The sequence below is a fragment of the Hyperolius riggenbachi genome, chromosome 2, assembly GCF_040937935.1.
Source record: "Hyperolius riggenbachi isolate aHypRig1 chromosome 2, aHypRig1.pri, whole genome shotgun sequence".
NCBI lineage: Eukaryota > Metazoa > Chordata > Amphibia > Anura > Hyperoliidae > Hyperolius > Hyperolius riggenbachi.
Window position 1 is genome coordinate 507,993,738 of NC_090647.1, and position 15,218 is coordinate 508,008,955.

General features: G+C 40.1%; 1 protein-coding gene across 4 annotated transcripts in view; it reads left to right on the forward strand.

The window, feature by feature from the left end:
* Positions 1–15,218, forward strand: part of GBE1 (1,4-alpha-glucan branching enzyme 1) — a 202,961-nt gene that overhangs the window by 82,287 nt on the left and 105,456 nt on the right. For all 4 annotated transcript variants that reach the window (XM_068266113.1, XM_068266114.1, XM_068266115.1 and 1 more), the window contains 4 exons: positions 2,555–2,680; positions 4,169–4,304; positions 13,375–13,465; positions 14,946–15,155. In XM_068266113.1, the coding sequence (XP_068122214.1) occupies positions 2,555–2,680; positions 4,169–4,304; positions 13,375–13,465; positions 14,946–15,155 (563 nt within the window). The remainder of the gene's footprint in view (positions 1–2,554; positions 2,681–4,168; positions 4,305–13,374; positions 13,466–14,945; positions 15,156–15,218) is intronic.

Here is a 15,218-nt window from a genome sequence, read left to right on the forward strand (position 1 = left end):
TAAAGTTATTGAGAAATTTAAAGCAGGGTTAGGCTACAAAAAGATTTCCAAAGCCTTGAACATCCCACGGAGCATTGTTCAAGCGATCATTCAGAAATGGAAGGAGTATGGCACAACTGTAAACCTACCAAGGCAAGGCCATCCACCTAAACTCACAGGCCGAACAAGGAGAGCGCTGATCAGAAATGCAGCCAAGAGGCCCATGGTGACTCTGGACAAGCTGCAGAGATCTACAGCTCAGGTGGGAGACTCTGTCCATAGGACAACTATAAGTCATGCACTGTACAAAGTTGGCCTTTATGGAAGAGTGGCAAGAAGAAAGGCATTGTTAACAGAAAGCATAAGAAGTCCCATTTGCAGTTTGCCTTAAGCCATGTGGGGGACACAGCAACCATGTGGAAGAAGGTGCTCTGTATAACCATAAGAAGAAAAGTACCCAATAAAAACAGCGCCAACCACTCCAAGATAATGATTTCAGCAAAAATAATAATACAAACATTTTTATTGGTAAATAGTAAACATAATTAAAAGCATTTAAAAATCACGCAAGGTGATAACAGCAGCGTACATAATGAATAATCAATTCAATATTAAATATTAGTTAATATTATTGATACCTCACAAACCCTCAATGTATTGCATATATATATATATATATATATATATATATATATATATATATATATATATATATATATATATATATATATATATATATATATATATATATATATTTTACGCCACAAAGAATATATATAACGTGAACATGTATAATTCATGATCTACAATTTATAATCATGAAAGCGATAAGTATTGCACAAATGCCCAAAAAATTAATAAATAATATAAATAACAAGAGAGACAACCAAGATCTCAAAAGACCGTAAATGCAGCAATCAAACACCCAGAAAGCGTGTAAAGGTAAGGTGAAGTGACAGGCTCAATACTTACAAGCAGAGGAGGGAGGAAAAGTAACCACCGCTGTTTGCCTTAATGCATCACGCGGGCACAACCCGCTTCATGCCTCTCTCTGAAGCGGGTTGTGCCCGCGTGATGCATTAAGGCAAACAGCGGTGGTTACTTTTCCTCCCTCCTCTGCCTGTAAGTATTGAGCCCGTCACTTCACCTTACCTTTACACGCTTTCTGGGTGTTTGATTGCTGCATTTACGGTCTTTTGAGATCTTGGTTGTCTCTCTTGTTGTTTATATTATTTATAAATTTTTTGGGCACTTGTGCAATATTTATCACTTCATGATTATAAATTATAGATTTTTAATTATACATGTTCACGTTACTGGGTTCTTTGTGGCGTAATTTATATTATTTTTTTGTGACCTAGGCTGTTATTTTTAATGCAATACATTGAGAATTTGTGAGGTATCAATAATATTAACTAATATTGAATTGATTATTCATTATGTACGCTGCTGTTATCACCTTGAGTGATTTTTAAATGTTTTTAATTATGTTTACTATTTACCACCAAAAATTCTTGTATTTTTGCTGAAATCATTATCTTGGAGTGGTTGGTGCTGTTTTTATTGGGTACTTTTCTTCTTATGGTTATATGTGCTCTAATTGCCCAATTAGCAAATCTCCTCCTGGCTGTTATAAACTAATACATGATTATATTATTTTTTTGATTATTTTTGATGGTGCTAGTCCCTATTTGTCGTTTAGAAGAAGGTGCTCTGGTCAGATGAGACCAAAATGGAACTTTTTGGCCAAAATGCAAAACGCTATGTGTGGTGGAAAACTAACACTGCACATCACTCTGAACACACCATCCCCACTGTCAAATATGGTGGTGGCAGCAACATGCTCGGGGGGTGCATCTCTTCAGCAGGGACAGGGAAGAGTTGATGGGAAGATGGATGGAGCCAAATACAGGGCAAACTTGGAAGATAACCTCTTGGAGACTGCAAAAGACTGGAGACTGCAAAAGACTTCAGACTGGGGCGGAGGTTCACCTTCCAGCAGGACAATGACCCTAAACATAAAGCCAGGGAAACAATGGAATGGTTTAAAACAAAACATATCTATGTGTTCGAATGGCCCAGTCAAAGTCCAGATCTAAATCCAATCGAGAATCTGTGGCAAGATCTGAAAACTGCTGTTCACAAACGCTGTCCATCTAATCTGACTGAGCTGGAGCTGTTTTGCAAAGAAGAATGGGCAAGGATTTCAGTCTCTAGATGTGCAAAGCTGGTAGAGACATACCCTAAAAGACTGGCAGCTGTAATTGCAGCAAAAGGTGGTTCTACAAAGTTTTGACTCAGGCGGCCGAATAATTACGCACAACCCACTTTGCAGGTATTTATTCGTAAAAAATGTTTGGAATGATGTATGATTTTCAATCCACTTCTCACATGTACACCACTTTGTATTGGTCTTTCACGTGGACTTCCAATAAAATTGATGCATGTTTGTGGCAGTAATGTGACAAAATGTGGAAAACTTCAAGGAGGCCGAATACTTTTGCAACCCACTGTATATTACTATGGACAATGTTATATTATCTTGTAAGTAAACATGTTTTCTTTTTTTCTTCAGGTAGCAATAAAAACCAAATCTGGAGAGCTTATCTATCGTATCTCACCGTGGGCAAAATATGTGGTTCAAGAGGAAAAAAGCGTTGTCTATGACTGGGTACATTGGGAACCAGCCGACCCTTACATAGTAAGGACTTTGTTCTGTAATAAATAAATTGGTTAAAGTGGATCTGGATTAAAAAAAAAAAGTATACCAATTAAAAAAAAAAAGATAAATATTAGTAATCTAATGAAAATAAATAGGAAAAAATGCTGTCTGGTAGAATGTACCACCATATGCTGGTTGGCATGTGTCAATTGCCAGCCAGCTCCTTCCTCCAACCCCTCCCTCCTGAATATGCTTATAAGCTATGGGAGTATACACCTACACAAGTGTTTGTCTCTCTGTGACAATGTGTGGCCCTGAGCATTCTTATCTTTTTATAAGAAAAAAGATCCTAGAGGGGGCTCCATGGGTTATGTGAATATACCACTGTGAGCTGTCCAGGGCTATGCTACGTGTGTGTGAGTGTGTGTGTGTCTTCCCTTGAGACCCTCCTCCTTCCTTTCTTTTTAGGAGCATCCTGCAGAGAGGGAGGCTTATAAGCTCCCAGCATAACTAGCACTGCCCCTGGTGGTACCTTGCCTCGGTAGCATGCCACAGGGGGAGTGGCTAAATGCATAACTTTTTTTTAGAGAACCTAAATACACCCATAATTATAAATACCAATAGAGGAACAATTAGAGTTAAAAAAAAAAGTAAAAGTACCGTATATACTTAACAATAAGTCTAGAAATGTAGGTCTAACTCACTAAATAAAAATATAGAAGTTGACTTGTACATGAGTCAGATATACATTTCTGACTCGTAGCTCTCTCAACCCCCCCCCCCCCCCAATCCACTGTTGCGGTTGCCTTTCACTCAGTTTATACTGTGCAAAGACCTCAGAAACTACCTGGGGCTTCCTCCCGCCCTATAAATCCGTCCCACGCCGTCCTCCCGCGGTCTGCCATTCAGCCGCAATCAGCACCGGTAACAGGATCTGTCGAGTCCAGTCTGGGTCTTCTGCGCATGCGCAGACCTCCCACGCATGCGCAGAAGACCCGGACTGACGTTACTGCGCCAGTTGCCACGGCTGATCACGGGAGGACGGCTAGGGCGAACTGGCATCTCTTGGAGACTCCAGAGATGAGTTCCTAGCTTTTTTTCTTTTTTTTTTTTTCTTACCAACTTGGCAAAGCAAGCCAGTTGTGGTCTGATGTTTGCCATGGAAAAGATCCGAAAGACATATTTGTCAAACCAATAAAAGTTGGGTAGTACAGTACCTTTTAATGACGAGCTGTACATGGATTCCTTTCAGCTTTTAAGAAACTTTGTTTATTCTTCAAGGATGACACAGAACTGAACTGGTGTACATTTGTGTTCCAGTTCTGTATTTGGCCTAAAGAAGAAACTTAAAGTTGTAAAAACTCTCAAGAAAGCAAAGTGAGCCATATAAGGTTCTACCTACATCTGCTTTTTTTGTTTTGAAAAATAGTATGTCTTTAGATCTTAACCAACCTTGAAATCTTTCTTCTTATAATGATTTATTACATCTGCAATAGAATACTTATCTTTTTTTTTCTTTTCTTCCAGCGTAAACATGAGCGACCACGGCGGCCAAGGAGTGTCCGCATATACGAGGCACATGTTGGCATCGCCTCTCCAGAAGGAAAAATAGCCACATATAAAAATTTCACTTACAACGTTTTACCCAAAATAAAGGATCTGGGTGAGTTACGCTAATAATTTTCCAAGTGGTGCCCTGTTATGCTTTGTTGTCTCATTTTCCATTGTGATCGATAGATGTCCCTCTTTCCAAGCAATGAAGGCTCACCTTATGTCACTTCCTCTTAGGAGATGCTTTGTATGCTGAGATACAGCTCATGGGGAATGATATATTTAGTTTGTGTTGGTGCTGTTCCTCCAGATTTCTCTAGCCACAGGGAGATAAACCTTTTATTTTCAGAAACACTTCAAAGGACACCTATTTCAAACACGTTATCTGTTTTACTCTATAGTTCATTTCAACAAAGTTTTGTTGTTTTGAATGGTGTACCGTTATAGTCCTTTTGTTGATCTCCACTATTTTTATAAGATTCCGGTGTGCTATATGTCTTGTCACCGCTTCCACCTGTGACATTTTTCATTGGAACTGTCTTGTCAGTGCTGAAGGCATACTGCTGGGTTCTGGATGAAGAGAAACTAGGATCTGCGATGTCTTCTTATTTTTCAAATTTGTCTTCACTTAAAGTCATAGCTTTTGTTTTTGTAATGCATACTGCGTGGAATGTATCAACATTCTTAATCACATCACCACACAGGCTATTCAAGAAACATTTTTACATTTCTACCCTCCCATTCATTTAGTCATAACATTATCACTGCTTATCACACCTAAATTACCTATACTTTGGGGTTTTTTTGGGTTTCTTTTGCCACACATTAGGAGTTTTGTGGGCGATTCCATCCCCGATAGTTTTAAAACGAATAATGCTACTATTTATAAAACCCACACATTTTATTTGCCCATTCTTCCTGGCTATCGCAACATTTACATTGTTTTCCTAGTACAATGTATGGAGACAATATATTATTTGAAAATCGATGTACCGTAGTCTTTTCTGTTTTAGGTTTTGTTGCACCCTGTCAATAATTACAAGCACTTATTTGCAAAGGGAAAGTTCAAAACGCTCTACCCCCTCAAATCAGACCAGCAGTTGCAGGACCAGGAAAGCCAAGCTGATACTCAGATATGCATAGAAGGATCCGCAGACCAGGTGCTGGTAGAAAAAATGCTGTTCTTTATTCAAAAGATTCCACATGACATGGCAATAAAACCACAAGGTTCAACTGACGCGTGTCGGGCTTACAATCTGCCCTTAGTCATAGTTAAAAGTGAACCTGCAAGGGGAAGGCTTTATGTAGGTGGGAGAAGAACAGACTCCACCCCATACCCCAACCAGCCTTCACCTTAAAGGAGACATATACAAGTATACATAGTACATAGATACATAAGAAAATATTCAAAATATCTAAGATTATGAAACAGATTAAAAGGTTATCTGGATAAAAAAATCATCTCTTGCAAAAATAACCGTAATATACCCTCATGACATACATATAAAAAAACAACTCATTACTCATTAGTCAAGTCATTAAACTATGTATTTTTTTTTTTTTTAAATGCTGTCACTTTTTTTTTTTACCGTTTTTATTTTGGTAAACTTGGGGGAGGAGAGGAGGGCCAGAGGGGATTAGTGACTATATAGGATTTATTTTTGTTATGTATGTTCATTTTAATTTTGTTTTTTTGTCCACTAGACTAGAGGGCGTTATACAGTAAATCCTGTGTCCACAGGTAGTTTTTGTGATTTTGTTTGTTTTGTTTTGATGAATGGTGAATGAACATGGATTTCATCATTCAAGGGTGCATTGGGAACACATGTTCCAGTTCACTAATCCCTGCCGAGTAAGTCCCACCATGAATGCGCGGCGGAAGCACTCGCACCCTCGGCTGACAGGATGCACCTGCCCTGTTGGGTGCATCGAGACACAAACTGGACGCATTCATATATGTCCACTTTGTGTTAACAGGCTAATGTACAAAGACAATTTTTTTTTTGTTTTCAATTTCCTGGCTGGCTGGGTCTGAAATACTGGCTACCTGCGAGAATATCAGATATTGGTTGTCTGGACTCAATAGCCTATGAGATGTCTAAACCCTTCCTCCTGTCCAATCATCCCTTCACAGTAGTGAGTGTAGTTGGGGAGAAACTGGAAAGGGGCAACAGATGGTCTTTTCCTGTCAACACAGAGCTGACCATGCCCACGTGGGCAGGGAGAGGTGATGGCTGTATGCAGAAAAATACATTTTTACTCTGTTGGCAGTTTTATTCTTTGTCCCTTGTTCACTTGATTGATTTTTCCAAGGACAATTTTTACAGACTATGAATAATCCAGGAGTATAAGCATAACAGTGCTATGTAAATACTAAATAATAATGTTTGTGTATTTTTTTTTTGTGTTTTTGTTTTTTTTGCTTTTGATTCCCATAATTTGTTATCGGACCTCTGGAATAGATTGACTTAAAGCGGACCCAAACCAAACATTTTCTTAATTAAAAATATTTAGTTGCACCACTCTGACACATACAAAGATAAATAAACACTCCTTCAAACCTATGATCATTTCAGTGCATGCTTTTCACCCTTCTCTTTTCATAGCTAGGGTTATACTGGGGGCAGCCATTAGCAATTCCTCCATTGCTGGACACCATCTACTTCACTAGTTTGCCGGAAAAATCCCGGCAATTTGAAAGGAAGGGAGGGGTTCCTCCAATAAATGTAAAATAGTTTATATTTGTCATCATGCAGCTGAAAAAAAGGCTGCTATTTATTACTATAAGTTAGAAAATAGATTTTATTTCTGAAATCTTGTATTTTTAGTTTGGGTCCACTTTAATGCCACACAAGATATTTAACCCCAACATTAGAAGACTTACTGATGAACAGAGATGGGCTTCCGACTAATGTCGAGTAGCAAACTACTTAGAATTCAAATGCTAATGAAGCACTGATTAATCAGCTGTGACTGAGGGTGATATGGGGGGGGGGGTTAACTTTTCCAGAAGTCTGCGCAATAGTCTGCGCTCCATTACGCATCATAGGAGAATGACGAGCCGCGTTCCACGACTCACTACTGCACTTCCTCTGTCCGGCTTGAAGGAGGAAGTGCGGTAGTGAGTCATGCAACGCAGCTAGTTCTCCTATGATGCGTAATGGAGCATAGACTTTGGGAAAGTTAATCCCCCATCACCCACGGTCACAGCTGATTAATCAGCGCTTCATTATTGTTCAAATAATGAGTAGCTTGCTACTCAAAATTAGTTGGAAGCCCATCTCTGCTGATGAACACTATAGCGATCTTGAATTGATATTGCCCTATAAGCAGTGGGGTAACAGGGGAGCAGTCACTGTGACCACAGGGGGGCCCAGAGCTGCAAGGGGGCCCCGCCTTCTACTTCACTGCCTCTGATAAAAGGGTCCATCCTTTAGATCAGGTGGTTTTTTGGTTGGGTACACTTGATATGGGGGGGGGGGAAAGATTATGATGTCTACACTTGTTTTATGATCCCTGGAAGATGGGTTCCTGGGCTGTGAGGGTGAGGCAAGGGAAAGGGTGTGAACATTGGGAGCCCATCAAAGGTTTGCAGGGCCCCTATGATTTGTAGTTACCCCCCCCCCCTGCCTATAAGTATCAAATCAGTATGGATCATGTATAGTTGTGCGCTTCAACCTTCCCGTAAACAATAGAACAGTATTTTCACCGTTTCAGAAGAGGGGAAAAAGAAAAGCAGAATTTATTGCCGCTCTCTTATTAACCTGAAGGTTATCCTTTAGTGATATTAATCATCTGCTGTCTGTTTGAAGGGGGGGAATCTCTTTTTCTGACATTAAAGTTAAAGACTGGAGAAAGACTTGTTCTGACTTCTGTGGATTTATCACTTGACGATTCTCCCTTTGGGTTTCCTTCAATCCATATCAAAGAATGGCAGTTTAACTAAGTAACAAAACGTTGGGAGGGAGTGTTTTTTATTTATTTTTTTTTGGTTTATTTTTTCCCTTTTTCTTTTTTTATTTTTGATTGTATTGAATTAGGTGTGTTTTTTTTTTTTTTTCCCTGCTCAAAGTCATGCACACCGGCTTTAATGTCTGTTCTTTTTAAGAGCTTTCCTCGAGGGAATTGGATGTGATAAGGAATATGTAATGATTAAAGATATAAGTGCCGGGGCGTTTGAAATGTATTTACTAAAAAAGAAGGCACGGCTGAAGCATGAGGCGCAGTACAAAACAATCAATTACTTCCGTCGCCTTTCACGATCTACCTTGTAAATATCAGAAGTGCAAGTGAAGTTCAGGACATGCAGATGGGCATACTTAGTATTCCGAAGTCAGGCTGATTTTGTATTTGCATTCTTGCCTCTCTCTTATTTTTTCCGCTATCTTATTAAAATAGAAAAATGCTGCATTTGTTGGTCTTCCGAACATCTCAGAGCGACCTTTGCATTATTTACATGAAGCCCATTAACATTAAAATATTAAGCCGGCTTTAATTTTAAGTTTGGTACCTGGATTTCCTTCTCCATTCCAATGAGTCTTATCCATTTATCAAGACAAGTGCAAAGAAAATGTAAAGCTGAGACTTAAAGGGAGTCTGAATTAAAAACAAAAAGCAGATACTTGCCTAAGGAGAGGGAAGGCTCTGGGTCCTATAAAGCCTTCCCATTCTTCTCACGGTCCCCGTGTTCTCTTCAGGCTCCCCCCGTTAGCAGTCTATGATCGATGAGTTGTAGACTGCTTTCTTCCACTTTGGCTGGACCTCGGAAATTTTCAGAAGCACTCGGGCTCCTAAAGACTGGCTGCTCAGCAGTTGTGCATGCGCCATTTAGAGCCGCCTGTCTTCTGGAGGACTCGTGCTCCCGAAGACATCGTGATTCTTCCGTGGCGGGAGATTTGAACGGACCGTGAGGAGAACGGGAAGGCACTATAGGACCCAGAGCCTTCCCTCTCCTTAGGTAACTATCTGTGTTTTGTTTTTAAAATCACTTCAGATTTACTTTAAAGGAAATCTAAAAAAAAAAAAAAATCAGTTTAATTTACCTGTGGCTTTTTGCAGCCTCCTGGAGTTTTCCTGTGCCCGCACCTTTCGTCCAGCAATGGCAACCCCGCAAAGCTGGCAGGCCACATGCCCCCTCACCACCTCCCCATTGCCAGGAGCGTTCTGCACATGTGCAGTACACAAAAAAAGGTACTACCCATGTGTAGAGTGATCCCTGGCAATGGGAGCACTATCAGGGTGCTCAGGGCCATGACTGCTACCAGCCTACTTTGAGGGAGTCGTCGCTGCTCACTGGAGGGTCTAGGATGGTGTGGGCACAGGATGACTCCAGGGGGCTGCCAAAAGACCCAGGTAAGTTAATTTGGGGTTTTTTTTGTTGTTTTTTTTTGCCCTTACTAAGCTTTTAAGAAAATAAAATCAAGCGACAAGATGTCTATAGAGAGTGATAGATCTGCATGTCTTTCCATAATCTGCTTTTTCATTTACCGGTATGCTTATTTTATTTAGCAGTATACAGATAGGGAAAAAATGCATCATGCAGTGCATTTGTGAATCAGGCCTAACAGTTACGTAATACTGGGAGTGTTGTACTTCAGTTTACATTATACAGTGTCTTTGCTCTTTACAGAACTCATACATTCCTGGAATTGTGTTGTCTTGTGGAGTGGGTTTAAACGTTGTTGGTGTGTGTGGGTAACCAGTGCAATCGGCAAAGCACCACGACTGCAGTCAATAATACCAAGATGTTGGTTTGAGATGGAGGTCATTGTCATTATGCAATACTCTCTATGTAATTCAAGCTTTCCTTCTCCGCTTATCGAAGTCCTTTCCTAGGTCTGTAGCGATCTGTGACTTTCATGGATACCTAGGTGTTGCTCCTACCAGTATTCATGCTCAAAGGTGTAAGGGTCCTTTCACATTGTATACACTTACTATTTTCTCAACTGAAAGCTTTCCAATATACAGCTCCAAAAGAAGCAAGATAAAGGCATACAGGCCCTTCGTGTTAAATTAGCACTGCCAGCCTGGTATAGGAGTTGGTAACAAGCAGAGAGAGACCTTTTGAGCTTGGGAGCCCCCTCAGATCTTGTTACCAGCTCCCATGACCGTCATTATTATCAGAGCAGTAACTCGTAAGGAAGGGCAGTATAGCTTCCCTTTCTAATCTCCAAACACACAGCTAGCGGTCATGGAGCTGTTTAGATCCTTACTGGCCCAGCTGGTTATCTGGAAATAATGGTGGGATTACACGTTGCGTTTTTTGCGTTTGATTCGGCGCACAATCTATTAGCCATTTGATTTTCTGCTTGATTCTCTTATCTTCCATTAGTTTATCTTATCTTTTTTCCCCTTCACTTCTTTGAGAAATCGAGCGGAAAACAATCGAGCGGAAAACAATCGAGCGGAACATAGGACATGTCGGAATTTTATCATCAAAGGCATCTATCGGAACGATTCTTTGCAAAAAATGTAACGTGTAATCCCAGCACAAGTGGTGGAGGTTTATAGTCGTGTCTGTTTGCCCTGATATTAAAATGATCAGATAAATACCCCTATACATATTAAAGCGGTCTAACACCCAGCATTTCAACTTCGCTTTCAAAGATTGCTTACAGCTTAGAAACTATTATGCCAGATTTTTTCTTAAGCAGAAATTCACTGAATGGGTTAAACATGACATGTTAGTTTTGCATTTAGCTAGAAATCCGCATCTGTGCTGAAGTTTAGATACAAATGTTTCTTTGTTTGGAATGCAAATAGACCTCTGAAAAAGCCTGTCTGGGAAGCCCTCTGTGCTCTCTCAGAGAGGTGTGTGTTTGTTTACATTGTAAATAGATACTTTTGTATGTAAACCTCAGCATGGAAGTAGATTTCTAGCTAAATGCAACACTAAAATGTAATGTTTAACCCATTCAGTGAATTTCTGCTAAAAAAAAATCTGGCATAATCGTTTCTAAGCTGTAAGCAATCTTTTAAAGCAAAGCTGAAATGCTGGGTGTTAGACCACTTTCAGTGAATAAATTACAAAAGTATGGCAGTAGTTTTGCGTTAGTTACTATAGATTTTTTTTTTGTTATATTTTTTTGTCCCTCTACCCTATTTCCACGCAGAACCATCTTCATCTGCCATTTAATTAGTCATCCACTCCTATTGGTTGCTGCAAGGAACCTTATGTTTTGGGAAGCCTCTTCTCAGCTCACAGCTCCAGCCACGTAGTGCCTGAGTCTGGTCCGGCTATAGCAGCAATGTTATAGTTTGTGTCCTGCACACAAGTAATTTGGGGATCCGGCGATTGCATGACCCCAAATTACTTCTACCTCTGAGTTGCTATGATTTGGAAAGGGAATGGTATTTAACCCCACTGGGAATTTCAGCAGCAGCAGGCTGAGACATCATTCGGCTCGCCCTGTACAAAGCTGGCCGGTTGCCAAAATGTAATAGACACCTTTTGGGCTCAGACACACTAAGCGGTTTTCTGAGCGCTTTTAGGCCATCAGAGCTTTCTGAGAGCTTTTTAAAAAACACTCCCATTTATTTGCATTAAAATAGCGGTAAAAATCGCAATTTCAGTAAAATCATGGGGATTAAATCATGGGATTTTGCCGCAATTTTAATGCAAATGAATTGGGAGCGTTTTCTAAAAAGCCTTCAGAAAGCTCTGATTGCCAAAAAGCACTCTGAAAAGCGCTTATAGTGTGTCTGAGCATTTCGTCTTGCTTACAAAACTTTGCTTATGACTTTTTTCTCCTATGTTGCTGTCACTTACAGTAAGTAGTAGAAATATGACATTACAGACAGATTTTGGACTAGCCCATCTTCTCATACGTGGGTTCTCTGTTTTTTTTTAAAAACACTTAGTGAATGGCACTTGCTCCATCCAACTGCCAAAATAGTGTGCAGTGAGCAGGAAGGCAGGCCAGCATCTTTGTATTAATCATTTTCAGGGAATGTCTCTATTAAGAATAAAGGCCATGCTGAGAATCCCCCATGAAGAGATGGACTAGCCCAAAACCTGTCGGTAATGTCAGCTTTCTATTACTTACTGTAAGTGACAGCAACATAGGAGAAACATAATTTATGTCTCATTTTACTCTGGGAGAAATGTACTTCTTATTTGTATGTGTTTTAAATTTTAATATTTTCGCTACAGTTCCTCTTTAAAGACACTTTGAAAATTATCAGCTTCAAGCTCTTGTGCTGAACCACTGAGCTGCCACCAGCCTAGCCTGTATTTTTTAAACTCAGCCAATTATTTTGGTGGAGTAATGCAGCTGGTCTGTGTCAGCCATGGAGAGAAATTCAAACCAGTCCAAATCCTCATTTGGCAAGGTGCGTGGAGATGAATTCAGGTTTGCTCGTGATAGTTACACATGCGGTCACTGGATCGACTTTTACAATTTACTGGCTGTGACGCATGTGCTGCACATGTTTGCTGTTTATGTTGCGTAGATTTGAATGGTTAACAGTGGACTCCTATAGTAGCCTTTAGTCCTCTAACAAATAAATGGAAACAATCTATCCTGCAAAAAGAAGGTGCCGGGGAAACTGCCAGGGGACTGTCTCCATAATCAGCGTGACCCAGCAATAGTCACTAAAACTGGTAACATTTGCAGAGAAACCTGCAATCACTTTTACTCACCTTGCCAAATAGAGCACTTGTACATGAAGTACAGGTATAGACATACCTGTGCAGTACATACCTGAAGTGACATGAGAAAAACATGTACACATCTAGCACTAGTCTTACTAAAACAAAAATCCAAAATACCTTTTTGTTTTCCAGTTGTTATCTATGCAAAAGAGCTTGTCGACAGCTTGTCGAATTCTGTCCATTTCCTGAAAAGTAAATAGAAGCTAAAAGTCTGATATCTGTCAGGGAGAGGGGAGATTAGGTTTCACTGCAGAAAAGTTCAAAGGATCATTACTTCTGTATCTTTTTCAACTAAAAAAAACGGGTTGGATTTTATACCGCAGCTGTGGCAGTCAGATGATCATAAAAGAAAGCTAGAACACTGTAAATAAAAATGAGACTTTTTTCTTTACTACTATTTTAACAGCAGTATAAAAAATATTTTATAATTTCTTGAATGTGTTTATTCATGTATACAGTGTATGCACAGTAAATTTAATGAGCGAATGTTGTCATCGTTTTTTTTTGTTTGTTTTTTTTCCTTGTATAGGATACAATTGCATACAAATGATGGCTGTCATGGAACATGCTTATTATGCAAGTTTTGGCTACCAAATCACAAGTTTCTTTGCTGCATCAAGGTGAAAATAGACTGTTAATTATCAGAAGTATTTAATTAATACTGATACTGTATAAGCCGTTTAGTTTAAAGGATAAAACTAAGTTTGCTTGGAAGATTGACAGGTGGTGAGTTTACAAGCCAGTTCACCTATATTAAATTACTGGGGTAGAGGTGGCATTTGATGGAAGCCCAGTATAACGCAGTGCTACAGCTCAGTACCCGAAGAAAATTGAGAGGTCAGATGTGCAATCTCCTGAACAACCTGTGCTGCCATATAGGTGGTGGGTGAGGAGCAAGCTGCTGCAGTCTAGCGCGGTTTTCCAGCAAACTCAAATCCTTACTACTAGTCAGCATGTCTTGAGGGACACCAGCACACACTTAGAAAAGACACCTAAAATAATCTAACGTTATTGGGTGACCTTATGTTAAAAATGTGTATGAGGTTACACACAGGGCTGTGGAGTCGGTACAAAAATCTTCCGACTCAAACTCCGACTCCTCGGTTTATGAAACCATGACTCCAACTCCGGGTACCCAAAATGGCTCAGACTCCTCGACTCCGACTCCTTAGTCTAATACTTAACAGGGCTGTGGATTTTGTACAAAAATCATTTGACTCCGGCTCCTCAGTTTACGTAACCACGACTATTACTCCAACTCCGGGTGCCCAACATTGCCCTGACTCCGACTCCTCGACTTCGACTCCAACTCTGACTCCACAGCCCTGGTTACACATACAGTCTAAATTGGTCACACGCTGAATGAGAGTATAGCGCAAGTACAGGTGTCCCCGATATCTGTGACCTAACTGCCGGGGATTTGACATGTTTCGTACTACTTATCTAGCCACTAATGTAGGCCGTGCTGCAAACCTCAGTGGGTGCACATCTTGCTCCTTATGCTCCAAAGACAGAATGCTCCTTATCCTCCATAGACAGAATGGGATTCTCACTGGAGAACCGTGCGGCTTATTTGTACACTGATTGAGGACAAACTGGCACTCAAAGCATTGACCATACGCACAAGTAAGAGGATCAAGGTTTTTAAAACGTCGGTCCGCATTGACGAGAGTTGTTCTTAAAAGCCATCTCCAGGCATAGATATTTTCCAAATTCTGTGTAGTCACTGAGTGCCAGAGCATATGTCGTTAAATTGCAGATTGTAAATAAATCCCTTTTAAGTGCCTGGTCAGAAGCAATTTCCTAGCTATTTCCAGAAGCATAGGCTCTTAATGCTGTGGTCTTTTGAGGAACATGAACATGCACACCACCTCTTAGCAGTTGGAAAAGCATGATAATGTCAGGCCATGCAGTAGCAAATGATATAGTTAGGTCTGTGCTTAGAGTTAGATTTTCATCGTCACTCTTACAATTGTGTATCTAAAAAACACTGGACAGCAACTCTGCTGCAGCTAAACTTTTCCTCTAACTTAGGCTCTAATCTGTTTTCCAACAGATCTGTAAGCATGCATTTAATATTTTTGCTTTTTATTGAAACAGCCGCTATGGGACACCTGAAGACTTGAAAGAGCTTGTTGATGTAGCCCACTCATTGGGGATTGTAGTTTTGTTGGACGTTGTTCACAGCCATGCATCAAAGAACAGTGAAGATGGTCTCAATCAGTTTGATGGTACAAATTCCTGCTTCTTCCATGATGGACCTAGAGGCAGCCATGATCTCTGGGATAGCAGACTGTTTAACTACTCCAAGTGAGTGTTTTTGTTTCATGTTACTCTAAAATAATTGTATTATTTCTACTATGGCCATTTTTT